General features: G+C 47.9%; 1 protein-coding gene and 1 long non-coding RNA gene across 2 annotated transcripts in view; one reads left to right on the top strand and one right to left on the bottom strand.

Moving 5' to 3' along the window:
- LOC138684146 (uncharacterized) overlaps positions 1-9,614 on the top strand; it is a 179,771-nt gene extending 170,157 nt beyond the window's left edge. Inside the window, exon 2 of the long non-coding RNA XR_011323552.1 lies at positions 8,671-9,614. This is a non-coding gene — a long non-coding RNA (uncharacterized lncRNA). The remainder of the gene's footprint in view (positions 1-8,670) is intronic.
- Position 9,615: 1 nt separating this feature from the next.
- On the bottom strand, positions 9,616-11,880 carry LOC138684147 (la-related protein 6-like; the record flags this gene model as incomplete). The annotated part of the gene is made up of 3 exons (XM_069777857.1): positions 9,616-10,546; positions 11,179-11,273; positions 11,821-11,880. Coding segments are annotated over 3 exons (1,086 nt in total), but the record flags the coding sequence as incomplete, so codon positions are not given.
- Between the last annotated feature and the right edge of the window lie 2,554 nt (positions 11,881-14,434).

Raw genomic sequence — 14,434 nt, 5'->3', positions numbered from 1 at the left:
TAATGCATTGCAAAGCCCACCGAACAGGAAAAAACCCACCAGAAATAGGTAATCAATTGGCACATGAAGCTGCCAAAGAGGCTGCAGAAACAGGCATCATGGCATTACCAGAAAAAGAAATAACTTTACCGGAAACACCACCTAAATATGATAGTAAAGATGCTAACAATAAAGTCCTTACAGGCACAAGAACAAACAAACAGATGGGTGGGCTGTCACACCCACAGGGCAAATAATAATCCCACCCTCATTAGTGAGAGAAATTGCTAAATGAGAACATTGCTAAATAAAGAACATCGGGGAACTGAAAATTTAGTAAAACATCTTCAAAAGATAGTTATAAGCCGAGCAATGACAGAAATTATCCGATCTATCATGGAAAAATGTGAAATTTGTTGTAAAAATAACCCAAATACCAGTAATAAATTAATATTGGGGGTTACAAAAGGAGGAAATTCCCCAGGAGACTACTGGCAAATTGATTTTACAGAACTGCCTAGAAAAGGGGGATATAGATACATTCTTCTTCTAGTTGATACTTTTACTGGATGGCCAGAAGCTTTTCCCTGTCACACCAATTAAGCTAGAGAAGTAACTAAAATCTTGTTGAAAGAAATTATCCCGAGGTTCAGTATCCCTTTAGGAATGTCCTCAGGCAGAGGACCACATTTTGTTGCTGAAGTTATAAAACAGTTGAGTAAAAACTTAGCCATAACATGAGGTCTCCATACCCCTTATAGGCCACAATGAAGTGGAAAAGTAGAAAGAATGAACTATACACTTACATTGCAGATCGGGAAAATATGTCAGGAAGCATCAATGACTTGGATACAAGCGCTACCTTGAGCGCCGTTAAGAATTAGAATACAACCTCGTGGTAGAAACAGCTTGAGCCCTTGCAACTTACTTTATGGAAGGCCTTACCAGGCCCCACACAGACCAGGAACAATTCACATTAAAGGGGAAATGGACTTGAATAATTACTTAATGTCCTTGGGAAAGACTGTACAGGAATTGCACGAGTACGTGACGACAAGCAGGCCCTTGGAACTGGATACACCAGCCCATCCATTTCAACCTGGAAACTTGGTCTACATCAAGTCGTGGAATTTGGAGCCGCTAACTGAGAAGTGGAAGGGGCCATTCCAGGGGCTCCTGACTACTTATACAGCTCTCAAGGTCCAAGGGAAAGGCCCGTGGATTCATTATTCCAAGATGAAAAGGGCTCCAACCTCATGGACAGTTGAACAAGAGTCTCCCCTTAAATGGAAATTGAAAAAGTTATGACTGATTTTTATGATTTGTTTGTAACAATTACGGTAGCAATTGTGCCAGATACCATCTTGGGATCAGAACCTCCATTTAATTTTAACACAGAATATAGCTCAAATACTCCACAAAAGTGATTGTTGGATTTCTACCCAAATGCCAGGCTCTGGACAAAGCTAAGTCCTACCCTTGATAGCAGTGCCACTGCCAATAAATGTATCATTATTTAACAATCCACAATATGGTAAAGGACATCAGACAATGCATGGTGGCCAAGCCTCTCCGGAAAAAGACAAGAAGGAAGGTTACAAGTTACCATCACAAAAGATAACCTAAATTCCACTGTATGCTTATGTGGGCCAGATAATGACTCTCTAAGCTCCTACACCCTTAAGTCTGGAGAAGATGGGTGTGATGATTACACTGCTAGACGAAATGACAAAACTTTTGTAGGATGTTTCCCAGGATGGAACAGGACCAGATCATGTTGGAGGCCCGCACTAAGTCATACGGACACATCAAATCACTTTGGCCTCCAAGTCCCAGAAGGAAGCGGTTGGTATTGGTTATGCGGAACATGTGCTCGAAAAGTACTGCCTCCCAATTGGCAAGGAGCATGCCCACTAGGAGCCGTAGTCCCCAATGTAACAATAATTGACAGATTGCATGAACAGAGCGGATGGGTAAAAACTTTTCTCAAACAAACCAGGAGGGCTCATAATCCCATTATAGATCATTCCTCAGGATACCATAGTTTTGCCAGATGGTTTATCCCTTGAATTGGAGTTAGTGAATTGGAAAAGGCAATAGTAAATACATCACCTGTTATAGAGGACATTGAAAACAGAACCGCCGGTGCCATACAGGCATTACAAATCGAAATATCTAGTTTGTCTCATGTAGTAATGCAGAATCAAATGGCTCTTGACTTAACTACTGGCTTCACAGGGAGGTGTTTGTACAATTGTTAATACGAGCTGCTGTACATACATAGATCAAAGTGGCAGAATTTCTACTCATCTAGCAGAGATTTGGAAACAAACAAAGATCTTACATCAGGTTACGAAGGACAATACATCCTGGGGATTTGAGGACTTATGGCACAAACTTACCTCATGGCTACCTAATTGGATTTGGTTGAAAAATCTATTCATTATTGCAATAATCGTAATCTGTGTGTGCATCTTAGCCTGCATAATGATTCAGTGCTGTAGCTGTTATAATCAAGTGTACATGAAAATTAAGATTGGGTATTGAGGCTTTGGATTTGTAGGTCCAAAGTCTCAATAAAAGGGGGGGGGAGTTGATGCCTTGAATAAAGGCATGAGAAGGAAAACTTCACTGTATCGCTGGAAAACTTCACTGTATTGCTGCAGTGACGGACATTTGCTTGCTTGAATAACTTTGAAATTTTGGTATGTAGTAATTAGATAAGAAAACCTTGAGCTTTGTCAATGGTATGTGCTAAAGTCGCCAACAGACAGGAGGCCTCGGGCCTGATATGCGTCAACAGAGAAGAAGTCTTGGGCCTTGATGATAAGCTCTGAGTTCTGCTGAATTTTTGCAATTAAAACTTGCCAAGGCCAGCTAACTAGGAAGAAGAGATGACCTGCCCCGCGCATGACCAAAGGGCGGGCACTATGTAAATGATAATAGGAATTTGTATATGACTGGAACAATATAAATTTTGCTTGCTGTAGGTAATGGTGCGCAAGCTAGGTGGAGCGATCCCCCATGCACCCAGCGCTGCAATAAAGAATGCCTGCTTTCTAAAACTCCAAAATTGAGTCTTAGAGAGTTTCTTTGACCGGCTTTTTCGCTAACAGTCTTGCCGCACCCGATGGGGAGAGGAGAACTGAGTGGACTCCAGCGCGCACCGACCCGTTGATCGGGGACTCCATCGGCTCCTCTCCTGCAGTCAGGCGGTAAGCGCACAATGGTGCAACGCTATTGGAAAAGAGATATTTTCTGATAGATAAATAAGGGAAGAAGGAAAAGTCTCAGGGGGAGTAGCAAGCATTTGGGGACATTTTGTCCTCTTTGGGCTCTGTGTAAGATGCATCAGGAAAGTTATGCAGCAGGAGCATAATTTCCTTCCTACACATTGATTTGTAACAAAGGGAGACGTCCCTCGTTTTGGTGTATGAAACACTGGGTTCGATTCTACACATTGTTTCTGTAATGAAGGGAGACATCCCTCATTTGCTGGACAGAACGCTGGTTTAGAATCGGTACCGATATGGGCAATGCGACTTCCCAGGAGACTCCCCTTTGTTCTCCCTTAGGATGCATCCTGAAAAATTGGAACAAGTTTGGAGAGGATCCCCTAAAGAAAGATAAATTAAAAGCTTATTGTGCACAATGGTGGCTGATGTATGAATTGGAGGATGGAGAAAATGGCCAGAGAATGGATTGCTGAATTATAACACTGTTTTACAATTGACGTTGTTTTGTAGAAAGATGATAAATGGGGTGAAGTTGCATATGTTGATTTGTTTTTTAAGATGTGATCATGAAAACTGTAAAAACGTAGATTGTTGGTGGATGATGCTTATGGAACGTATTAGCAGAAAGTATTAATGGAAAGGGAAAGAAAAAGAACTGTTGCATTGGAAAAGAATGTAAAAGGCAGTGTGTTAAGGACGGTGGGGAGGCTGAAGATGTGCAGATGTTGGTCCCAGAGGGGAATCTGGTAAATGTAGAAGGAAGGGATGAGAAAAGGAAATCGCAGGATAGTAGTGATTATCCTTTCTATTATTGTAGTATGCATTGCCATTAGTTGTGTTAAAAGAATGATTGTAAGATCTATCTCTCAGGTAAGGGTTCACCCAGAAACTCTCAGGTAAGGGTTCACCCAGAAACTGAGGAATACATAACTCTACCAAAGCAGACAGACACAACTTATACCAATACATCGGTCAAGGAGGACATACATGTGGTTGAATTGTGACGCAGGTCACGGGGTGGATTGTATGGATTGTCCGGCTCATAGCTCCCAAACAAGTTTCACCATGTCTAGTGCACACAGGCGACTCATGGGGGGTTACAAAAGCGACCCAGCCTTGGGTTGCCTTGAGGCCCTGTCTCTCTGCAGAGATGACTCACTCACGGGGAGCTGTGTAGACAGCTTAGCCCTGGGTTGTCTGATAAGCCCTAAACTAAACAGGGCGGTGGCTGCACCATTCAAAGAACCAAAACCGGAACTGAGCCTTGAAATCCCTTAACAAATAGTATGCCCTGAGTCTCTATCCAGCCACTATTCAGTTGCCCGAAGGAACAAAACCCAACAACAACAACAAAAACCCAAAAGGGAAAGGGAAAGGTATCCTGTGCACTATTTTTGGAGCATGTCTAACTTGTGCACAGGAGGAGGCACTGAAATCTGATACGGCAAAGATAATGGGTGCAGCCGATCTCATTGAAGCTACAAAATTCAGTGCACTAGAAACTGAAGTGACCAAAACTGCTTTAGAGGCAGGATGGAAGATAAGTGCAGCCTTCAGTGTTCATAATGGACAACTGGAGGTTGAAAAGACATTTTTGAAAGATGAATTAAATTCTGAAAGGGATAAGAATAGAAAACTGCTTGGAAAATTAAATTTGTTGTAAGGAAGACCAGCCCACTTCCAGGTCAAGAGCAGGGAGTGAGAATTTTAGCCCAATCTCAGGGAGAACGAGGGGACAGCATCCCATTATACAAGCTCCCTTGAGACGGGCAATAGGGCTGGAGGGACAGCCAGTATTTGTACATGTCCCGTTCACGACCTCAGATCTATTCAACTGGAAGCAATCAGTGGGGTCCTATCGAGAAAATGCGGACACAATGCCCACAGAAAGAAAAATTATTTGCTGAATCCTCAAGGAAAAGGGGGCCAGAATCAAATACTAACCTAATTATGCTAGGGACATCTGATACTGAGTAAAGGGGACTGGGGAGAATATTGAGATTTCCCCAGCCGATCCCCTGGTTCCCATAAAGCTGGGGAACAAAGTTACAAATTTCCTGATAGTTTTCATTAAAAAAATTTCATTCCATAAAACAGGGTTGCTGTTTTAGGGTGATTTCGCAGATTCCCGAGAAGGTGAACACACACACTGACTAGAAGGGGAAAAGCAAGCATTTATTAACTACAGACATGCATTATGCTAAGGGTATCTTGTAAAGCAAATTAACGTACCGACCCGAGGACTGTGAGGAAGATGGACCATCCGTACATTCTTGTGCTGTCTTGCACCACGAGCTCAGCCCAGCAATCGGTAGGTGCCGGCTTTACGTGGGCGTCCCCACGGAGGCAATGGTGGCCTCGCCGTACACCAGCCCCATGCTCTCCAGAAAAATCCCGGTATTTACACATTTGCAGAGGAATGGGTTTCGGCACACGTGGCCAGCGGGTGCCAAAACACGCCTCAGTTGCAACATAGGGAGCCTATGACGCATGCGCTCGCTGGCCAGGCGCGCTGCGCGAGCCGTAGCCACCTTGTCTATTGGTTCATGGGCTTTGTACACGTGGCATATTGTCATAATCCAGCAGTCACGTGCCGACCATGCTCACAGATGGACTGAACAAGTGTATTCCAGCAGACCACACCTACAGGATGAACCCCTGCCTGATGCAGAAGTAGAGCTCTTCACTGATGGCAGCAGCTCTATGCTGGAAGGAAAACGAAGAGCTGGATATGCAGTGGTAACAAATGCCCAACCACTAGAGACTAAGGCACTGCCTAGCAACACATCCGCTCAAAGGGCTGAATTAATAGCATTGATGCGAGCTCTAGAACTAAGTCATGGAAAAAGACTAAATATATATACACACACAGATTCTGAATATGCATTTGGGGTGGTGCATGCAATCTGGGGGCAATTTGGAAGGAAAGAGGACTGTTAAACTCACAGGGAACTCCAGTAAAATATGGGACTGAAGTTATGAGACTGCTGCAAGCGGTTCTCTTACCAAAGGTTGCAATAATGCATTGCAAAGCCCACCAAAAAGGAAATAGTGAAATTATAAAAGGAAATTGGAAGGCTGATTGTCTTGCTAAAAAGGCAGTTCTAAAGGAGCCGAAATTTGAAGAAGCTTTAATTCCAGGGCCTCGTTTAGAATTACCACCACCAAAATATACTGAGAAGGAAGATGAATTAGCAGAACAGATAGACTGCTCCAAAAATGGACAAGGTTGGTGGATAACACCGCTAACGCCATTATTGATTCCTGAAAGAATGATGGAAACTTCGCTCAAGAGATTACATCAGGAGATGCATCCAGGAGAAGACGCATTGACAATAACTGCAAAAAGAAATTTTTTTTGGACCAAAGATACAAAGGGTAGCAGACATGGTAGTAAAAAAAGTGTACCATCTGCTGTGCTAATAATCCAAAAATTGGGAAAAAAGTTATAGGAGGAATTGTGAAACAAGGAATAATTCCTGGGGAATACTGGCAAATAGATTTTTCAGAGCTACCTAGGTATAACGAATATAAATATTTATTGACATTGGTAGATACCTTTTCTGGCTGGCCAGAGGCTTTCCCTTGCCATGCCAACAAAGAGCTAGAGAGGTAATTAGAATCTTATTGAAGGAAATAATACCCCGATTTGGTATTCCAGAAGGAATCTCCTCTAATAATGGGCCTCATTTTCTTGCAGAAGTCATGCAAGAGATTTCTAAATTTTTACAGATTAAGTGGGAATTACACACCCCTCGGAGGCCACAATCAAGTGGGAAGCTAGAAAGAATGAATCAAGCTCTTAAAAGGCAACTTGCTAAACTGTGTCAAGAAAACACACCTTAAATGGGTAGAAACTTTACCTATAGCTCTTTTACGAATTCGAGTAACTCCTAGGGTCAAAGGGAAAGTAAGTCCTTTTAAGGTTGTTTATGGGAAAGCATATCCCATGAGTCTTTCTAACATCACAGGAGACCAAATGCATATAAAAGGGCAGGCTGATGTTAAAGAGTATTTGATTTCTCTTTCGCATACTTTATCTTCACTACACAGGTATCTAAATCAGAAGGCCTCTCTCCTGTTGGATAAAGGTGGAAAGGACCTCACACCATGTTATTGAAAACCTGTACTGCAGCCAGAGTAGAAGGAATGGACTCCTGGATTCATTACACGCGAGTGAAAAGAGCACCAGAACCAGATCAGGGAAAGTGGACAGCCACAGACTGGGAAACTCAAATTTCAGCTAATATCTGAGACCATTGAACTTTGAGAGAATGAAGAACCTGAATATTATAATATCCCATTTGGTACTAGCAGTAGGTCAAGAGAATTTGGTTTTACAGCTTATCCAGTCCTTTGGGCAAATCCAGAATGTTAGTGTAACCGCTTGTCTCCCGCCATCTGAGCTGGCAGACAATCCTTTAAATTGGGGAATATTACCTTTCTAAGAAAGAAGAAGAACAACAATGGAAATAGGGTGGCTAAATAAAATATTACATGGAACAGGATCCTCCCTTACTGGATGGCTGGCAAATCTAATTTAAACTTCGACCACTGTTGTCATTATTACAATCATACTTTGTGTTGTTTTAAGTTCTATCAAGAGACTGGTTTTACAAGCCATGGCTAGAGCATATGTAACGATAAAATGAAGTAGTGAGACTTATGAGACTCATATGAAGAGATCTCATAGTCTCAAAGGGGGGTGTATTGGCTTTGTGTGGCAAGGTTTTGGTAGCGGGGAGGGGTTACAGGGGTGGCTTCTGTGAGAAGCTGCTGGAAGCTTCCCCTGTGTCCGACAGAGGCAATATCAGTCGGCTCTAAGACGGACCTGCCGCCGGCCAAGGCAGCACCTCTGTGATAACATATTTAAGAAGGAAAAAAAAGTTGCTGGGACAGACAGAAATGGCAGCCCGAGAGAGGAGTGAGAACATGTAAGAGAAACAACCCTGCAGACCCCCAGGTCAGTGAAGAAGGAGGGGGAGGAGATGCTCCAGGCACCGGAGCAGAGATTCCCCTGCAGCCCATGGGGAAGACCATGGTGAGGCAGGCTGTACTCCTGCAGTCCATGGAGGTCCACGGTGGAGCAGATCTCCACCTGCAGCCCGTGGAGGACCCCATGCCGGAGCAGGTGGGTTCCCGCAGGAGGCTGTGACCCTGTGGGAAGCCCGCGCTGCAGCAGGCTCCTGGCAGGACCTGCGGATCTGTGGAGAGAGGAGCCCACGTTGGAGCAGTTTTTCTGGCAGGACTTGTGACCCCATGGAGGACCCACGCTGGAGCAGTGTGCTCCTGAAGGACTGCACGCTGTGGAAGGGACCCATGCTGGAGCAGTTCGTGAAGAACTGCAGCCCGTGGGAGGGACCCATGTTGGAGAAGTTCATGGAGGACTGTCTCCCGTGGGAGGGACCCCACACTGGAGCAGGGGAAGAATGTGATGAGTCCTTCCCCCGAGGAGGATGAAGCGGCAGAAAATAACGTGTGATGAACTGACCGTAAACCCCATTGCCCGTCCCCCTGTGCCACTGGGGGGGGTTGGTAGGGAATCCGGGAGTGAAGTTGTGCCCAGGAAGAAGGGAGGGGTGGAGGGAAGGTGTTCTGAGATTTGGGTTTATTTCTCATTACCCTACTCTGGTTGATTTGTAATAAATTGAGTTAATTTTCCCCAAGCGGAGTCTCTTTTGCCAGTGATGGTAATTGGTGAGTGATCTCTCCTGTCCTTATCTCGACCCACAAGCTCTTTGTTATATTTTCTCTCCCCTGTCCAGCTGAGGAGGGGGAGTGATAGAACGGCTTTGGTGGGCACCTGGCGTCCAGCCAGGGTCAACCCACCACAGGGGGAAATGATGTACTTAAGAAATTATGTACTTAAGCCACACGAAAAAGGCCACAAAGGTCTTGTGAAACAAGATCCCCTTTGTATAACCAATGCATGCCTTGCTAACGACTGTGCCCCTGAAGAAGAACTAAAAGACTGAGAAGAAGGGAACATCCTACCCCAGGAGGCGCCAAAAAGTTGAATAATTGCTAATAGGCATGAAGTCAGAAAAATCTTCGAAAACTGGAGGAAAGGTAAAGAAAGGTGGCAGGGGGAGATCATGACCACCAACTCAATTCCACACCAAAAAGACTTACCCCCCCACTCTCCTTGAGCATGTGCTGTAAAAGAAAAGAACACTGTACCTTTAATTCCAAGCAGGGAAACTTTAGCCCAATGGAAACTGTGCGAGATAAGCGACTCCCAGTAATAGTTTTTGGAAGAACTTTGGAAATTGAATATGTATAACTGAACTGTATAAATTGCTTGCCCGTTTAGGCATGAGGGGTGCTAGCTTTGCGGATTACCACCTAGCCCCCATCTTTGCGTAAACAAGAACTGGAATAAAATACCTCTGCTCTGTGTTTATATTGGCATTTTGCACACCGGGTGAATGACCCCACTTCTGGGACAACAGTGGGGCAGGCAAAGCACCGCATCCCGCAGGCCGAGGGGCTCAGGCACCCACGTCGCTGCCGGAGGATTGCCGGCAAGAGGTTTGGCATCTGGAGAGGGGCTGCTGGGCCAGGGTGCCCAGGCACCCACCCCACTCCCCCAGCCGCAGCCACGAGTGCTCTCAGTGCTGGAGCAGAGGCCGTAGCAGCTGCCTGTGCCCAAGCCTGTCCCGAGCGGAGGGAAGACTTTGCTGGCGAGGAGCAATCCAGTGAAGGCATTGCTGAAATTGCTGGGCTTGAAGTTGCTGCCGGGCCAGGAGGGTGCCGCGGGGTCCTTGTGCAGGAGGAGGGGTGGCAGCGCCTGGGCACCGTTCAACTCCGGGGAGCTGCAGAGCAGGGAGTCCCCGAGGCCGTTGGGGAAGGTCGCGGCCACCGCCTGCGCTTTCCAACCCGGCTGGTCCATCAGCTCCTCCGCCACCTCCCTCTCGGCCCCAGCTGTCTTCTTGGAGCCCTTCCCGCAGAGCCGGACCACCCTGATGCTCTCGCCACGCGGACAGCTCTGGTGGCCGAGGTCCTCAAGGCTCCTCAAGGCTGAAGCGCTCCCCAGGCTCTTGTACTCCACCAGTGCGCAGTGCTTGCTCAGCAGCTCGGGGAAGTCTGACGTGTATTTCCGCACATCCGAGGGCAGCTTGCGGCCCGGCCGCAGGATGCGGATGGAGGCGATGGTGCCGAAGGGGCTGAACATCCTCGTGATGGTCTTGAGGAAATTCTTCTGGAGCAGCAGCAGCACGTCCTGCTCCAGGGTCAGCAGCTCCCAGGCCAGCAGCAGTCTGCTGGGGGGGACACTCAGCAGGGACTCGGGGATGGGGACCCATGATACCGAAAAGCCAGTCGAAGAAACTCTCTAAGACTCATTTTGGAGTTTTAGAAAGTAGGCATTCTTTATTGCAGCGCTGGATGCACGGGGGATAGTTCCACCTAGCACGCGTGCCACAGCTTCAGCACAAACAGGTTATATGGAGTAACCAATTACATATTAATCAGATTAGTATACATATACATAAAAGTTATTGTAACTGAGTATCATAGTATTGCCTACATCTGATCACATGCAACGGTTCTTCATTTGAGTCAAAGGGCTGCTTTTGCGACCACCGATCCGTTTCAAATTCTGTTGGCTGACCTTCAAGTCTTGTTCGTCATCCTTGTTCTTTGATCTTGGAGCTTAACATGGTTTCAGTCATATATGGTCAGTTTCAATATTAATCTTATCTAATGTACAGGAACATCCAGTCATAAGAGCAAAGAACTGTAAAACTTAGGAGTAACTACCTCTACTAGTTAATTACTTGGCTACACTTCTGTCTCTTTTTTCAATCATAGTGTTAGTATAAGATTTCTAATAATTATTTACCAAATCTCACTTTTACAGCCACCTAGCAGCAAACCAGTTTCCACGGCTGGTACAAAATATTAAAACCAACAAATATTTAGACATACCATACAGAATGTATGGACATATGCTATCACCCACTGCCTCACTTTGGTGCCCTCCTCGTTCACCTCCAGCAGCTCTGAGAACCGCAGGGTGTAAAGCGTCAGCCACCAGTCATGCGTCAGGTATTTCACCTGAGGGACAGAGGGGGCCACTGTGTCACTGTGAGTCTCCCCAGGCAGGGACCACCCTAAACCCATCATCGAGGCAGGCTGCACCCCCATCAACCTGAGGTCATGGCAAGGCAATATCCCCCTTTCAGGATTTGTGGGAGAAGGCCGCCTGTGCTCCTGGACCATGGCAAGAAGACACAGCTTCCCTGTACATCACACCACCAGTGCTTCCCTGCAGTTTTTTAGTTAAGGCATGATCTCTCCCAGAGCAGCCTGGGGGAACCACGGGCAGAAGAGGTGAACCCAGCCCTGGGCTTGGGGTTTGAGGACCCCTCACCGCTTCCCCAGCCACTCTCCCTGGGTGGAGAACTGCTGCAGCACGTTGAAGGCAGACAGCAGGGCCCAGCTCTGCACCACCAGCGCTTTGCCGGGACACAGGCAGCCTGAGCAGAGCCTGGACCTCCCCGAGCACCTCACCGCAGACAGCCAGAGCACACCCAGACACCCAGGCACCCTCCACGTGGAGGCCACTTCCCACCCCGGCTGGCCAACGCAACAGGCTGCCTACCTTCTTCAAGGACGTCAGCAGTTTGATGCTGACGAAGCCCATCTTGTTCTTCTGGACATGTTTCAGGTGAACTCTGCTCATTATAATACCAAAACACACCTCCACCCCCAAAGTTACCCATCTCCAAGGTGCGACCAACCCCCACTGAGCACGCGCTCTGAATTTTCTCTAGCATACACCTTTAAAAGCAAAGCGAGAGAACTTTATACCAATCAAAGGAAAGGTATGTGTGACTAGAGTCACTCAAGCTCCACCGAAAAACTCAGAAAACATAAAAGGGCTTAAGAGAGGAGAAATGCCAGGGAAGACACCATCACAGACAAGTCGGGAGGACATCACTGACTTCTGGGATCAGTCGATGGGCTGAGCCTCTCTCCCCCCCGCCATAGGGTTGCCTATTGTGTGAGATTTGAACACTCGGCTGTACCGAGTGCTTCCCCGGGAAACTTAGAATTCTTTAGAGCTCTTTTCTTTCATCATTTAACGCGCCTGTAGGCGACTGTATTGTCACCTGCACGTGCTTTGCAGACAGTCTATTTATCACGGGCAATCCAAAAGCACCTGTACCGTTGCTTTAATAAACTGCGCTGCTCATTCATCTAGTCGTGATAATTTGTTAGCGCAACCAAACTCCCTAAGTCTGGTCATTCTCGTGCGTTGAACGCAGCTAAGCCAGAGTGCAGTACGCTATTAAGGGCATCCCTCATCGTGATAGTTCAGCACATTGAACGCGACCACCCTTAGAGCGTCGAATTGGACATCACTCAGAAATTAAACCCAGCCGTCCCCAGCCCCTCTGACATCTGAGGATAAGCTGGAATGCAAGGCGGTTTATTTTCTGCCAAACTTCTGGACTCGGTAACGCAACACAGCCCCCGGGGCCGGCACCCCAAAGGCCTTCCTCCGAAGGATGCTGGGCCGAGGGGCGGCGGGCAGCGCTGCGCACGGGGGGGCCCCCTCACACCACCCCCCCCCCCGTGTCGCAGTGCCACCACCCGGCAACGCAGCAGTCACAATGCCCCGGGGCACTATAAAAGGGGCAGCCTCCCCTGTCCCACTGCCAGTCTGCCTGGCAGGCGGCCCAGAGACATCCCAGAGGAAGTCTGTGAGGAGCCGCTGGAATTACTTGCCGGGCGCTGAGGGAGGAAGACTGGAGGCTGCACCAGGCTGCTGGAGACGAGAAGAACCACCAAGCCCTGGAGGTGCCCGAGGCCATCAGGCTTTTTTGGATGGAGAGCTGTGGCAAGACCAAGGGAATGCCTTCTTGAGGAGCACTGCAGAGCTCGCCGTCCTCACTCCCTGCGGAACCAGTGGCAGCAGCCGTAAGAAGTGGGATGCAGAGATGTTGCCAGGGCTCCCAGTGCTTTGGAGCACCCGCTGGTGGCCCGAAGGCGTGGGAAGGATTCTTGTCCCCAAGGTCGATCAGGCCGGGGGCACTTGGACACTCTCGGAAGCCCCGAGATGGCTCCAGGTTCAGGGAGAACAGGGCTTGGGCATCCTCTGGGGGGCGTGACCAGCCTGCGGGACCAGGAGGCAGGTCTTGCTCACACGTGCTCAGGGAATAGCCGATCGCCAGCTCTGGGGTCAGGAAGGAATTTTCCCCCGGCGCAGATTGGCACTGGGCCCCGGGGGTTTTTTGCCTTCCTCTGCAGCACTGAGCAGGACCACTTGTCAGGGCTCCTCCGGTCCGTTTTGGCTAGGTTACTGCCTGCTGCTCGTGCAAGATCTTGGGTAGCAGCCCCAGACTCCTAAAAGGAAGCTACCCTCGAGGTTTTTTCTTTTTTGGAGGAAGCTCTCCCCTTTGGGATCCACCTGTGACTCCTCCCAGGCATCTCCCAGAGCCTTTTGGCCTTTTCATAGCTATCTTTTCTTAGGATCTTAGGTCCGTAAAGCAGAGGCCAAAAGATTCTGGGAGATGCCTGGGAGGAGTCTCGGGTGGATCCCGGAGGAAAGAGCTTCCTCCAAAGGAGAAAAATCATCCGGGGTAGCCTCATTAGACAAGTCTGGGGCTGCTACCTGGGATCTCAGCTCCTTATAAGAAAAGGCCAAAAGACTCTAGGAGACGCCTGGAAGGAGTCACAGGGGGATCCCGGAGGGCAGAGCTTCCTCCAAAAAAGAAAAAAACCTCAAAGGTAGCTTCCTTGGAGGAGTCTGGGGCTTCTACCTGAGACCTTAGGTAGGTAAAGCAGAGGACAGAAGACTCTAGGAGGTGCCTGGGAGGAGTCTCAGGTGGCTGTCGGAGTTGAGAGATTTCTCTACAGGAGAAAAAAAATGTCTTGAGCTACTTACTTGGAGGAGTCTGGGGCAGGTAGCTGGGATCTCCGGTCCCGGACACAGAGGTCAAAACATTCTGGGAGACGCCTGGGAGGAGTCTTGGGTCGATCCCAGAGGAGAGAGCTTCCTGCAAAGGAGAAAAATCGTCTTGGGTAGCTTCCTTGGAAGAGTCTGGGGCTGCTACCTGAGGCATTAGGTAGTTAGAGCAGAGGCTAAAAGACTCTGGGAGATGCCTGGGAGGAGTCTCGGGTGCATCCCAAAGAGGAGAGCTTCCTCCAAAGGAGCAAAATCATCTTGGGTAGCAGCCTTGATGAAATCTGGGGCTGGGCATCCCCTGGGA

Source organism: Haliaeetus albicilla, unplaced genomic scaffold (assembly GCF_947461875.1).
Source record: "Haliaeetus albicilla unplaced genomic scaffold, bHalAlb1.1 scaffold_75, whole genome shotgun sequence".
Taxonomy (NCBI): Eukaryota; Metazoa; Chordata; class Aves; order Accipitriformes; family Accipitridae; genus Haliaeetus; species Haliaeetus albicilla.
This window is presented reverse-complemented; position numbering and strand designations above follow the sequence as displayed.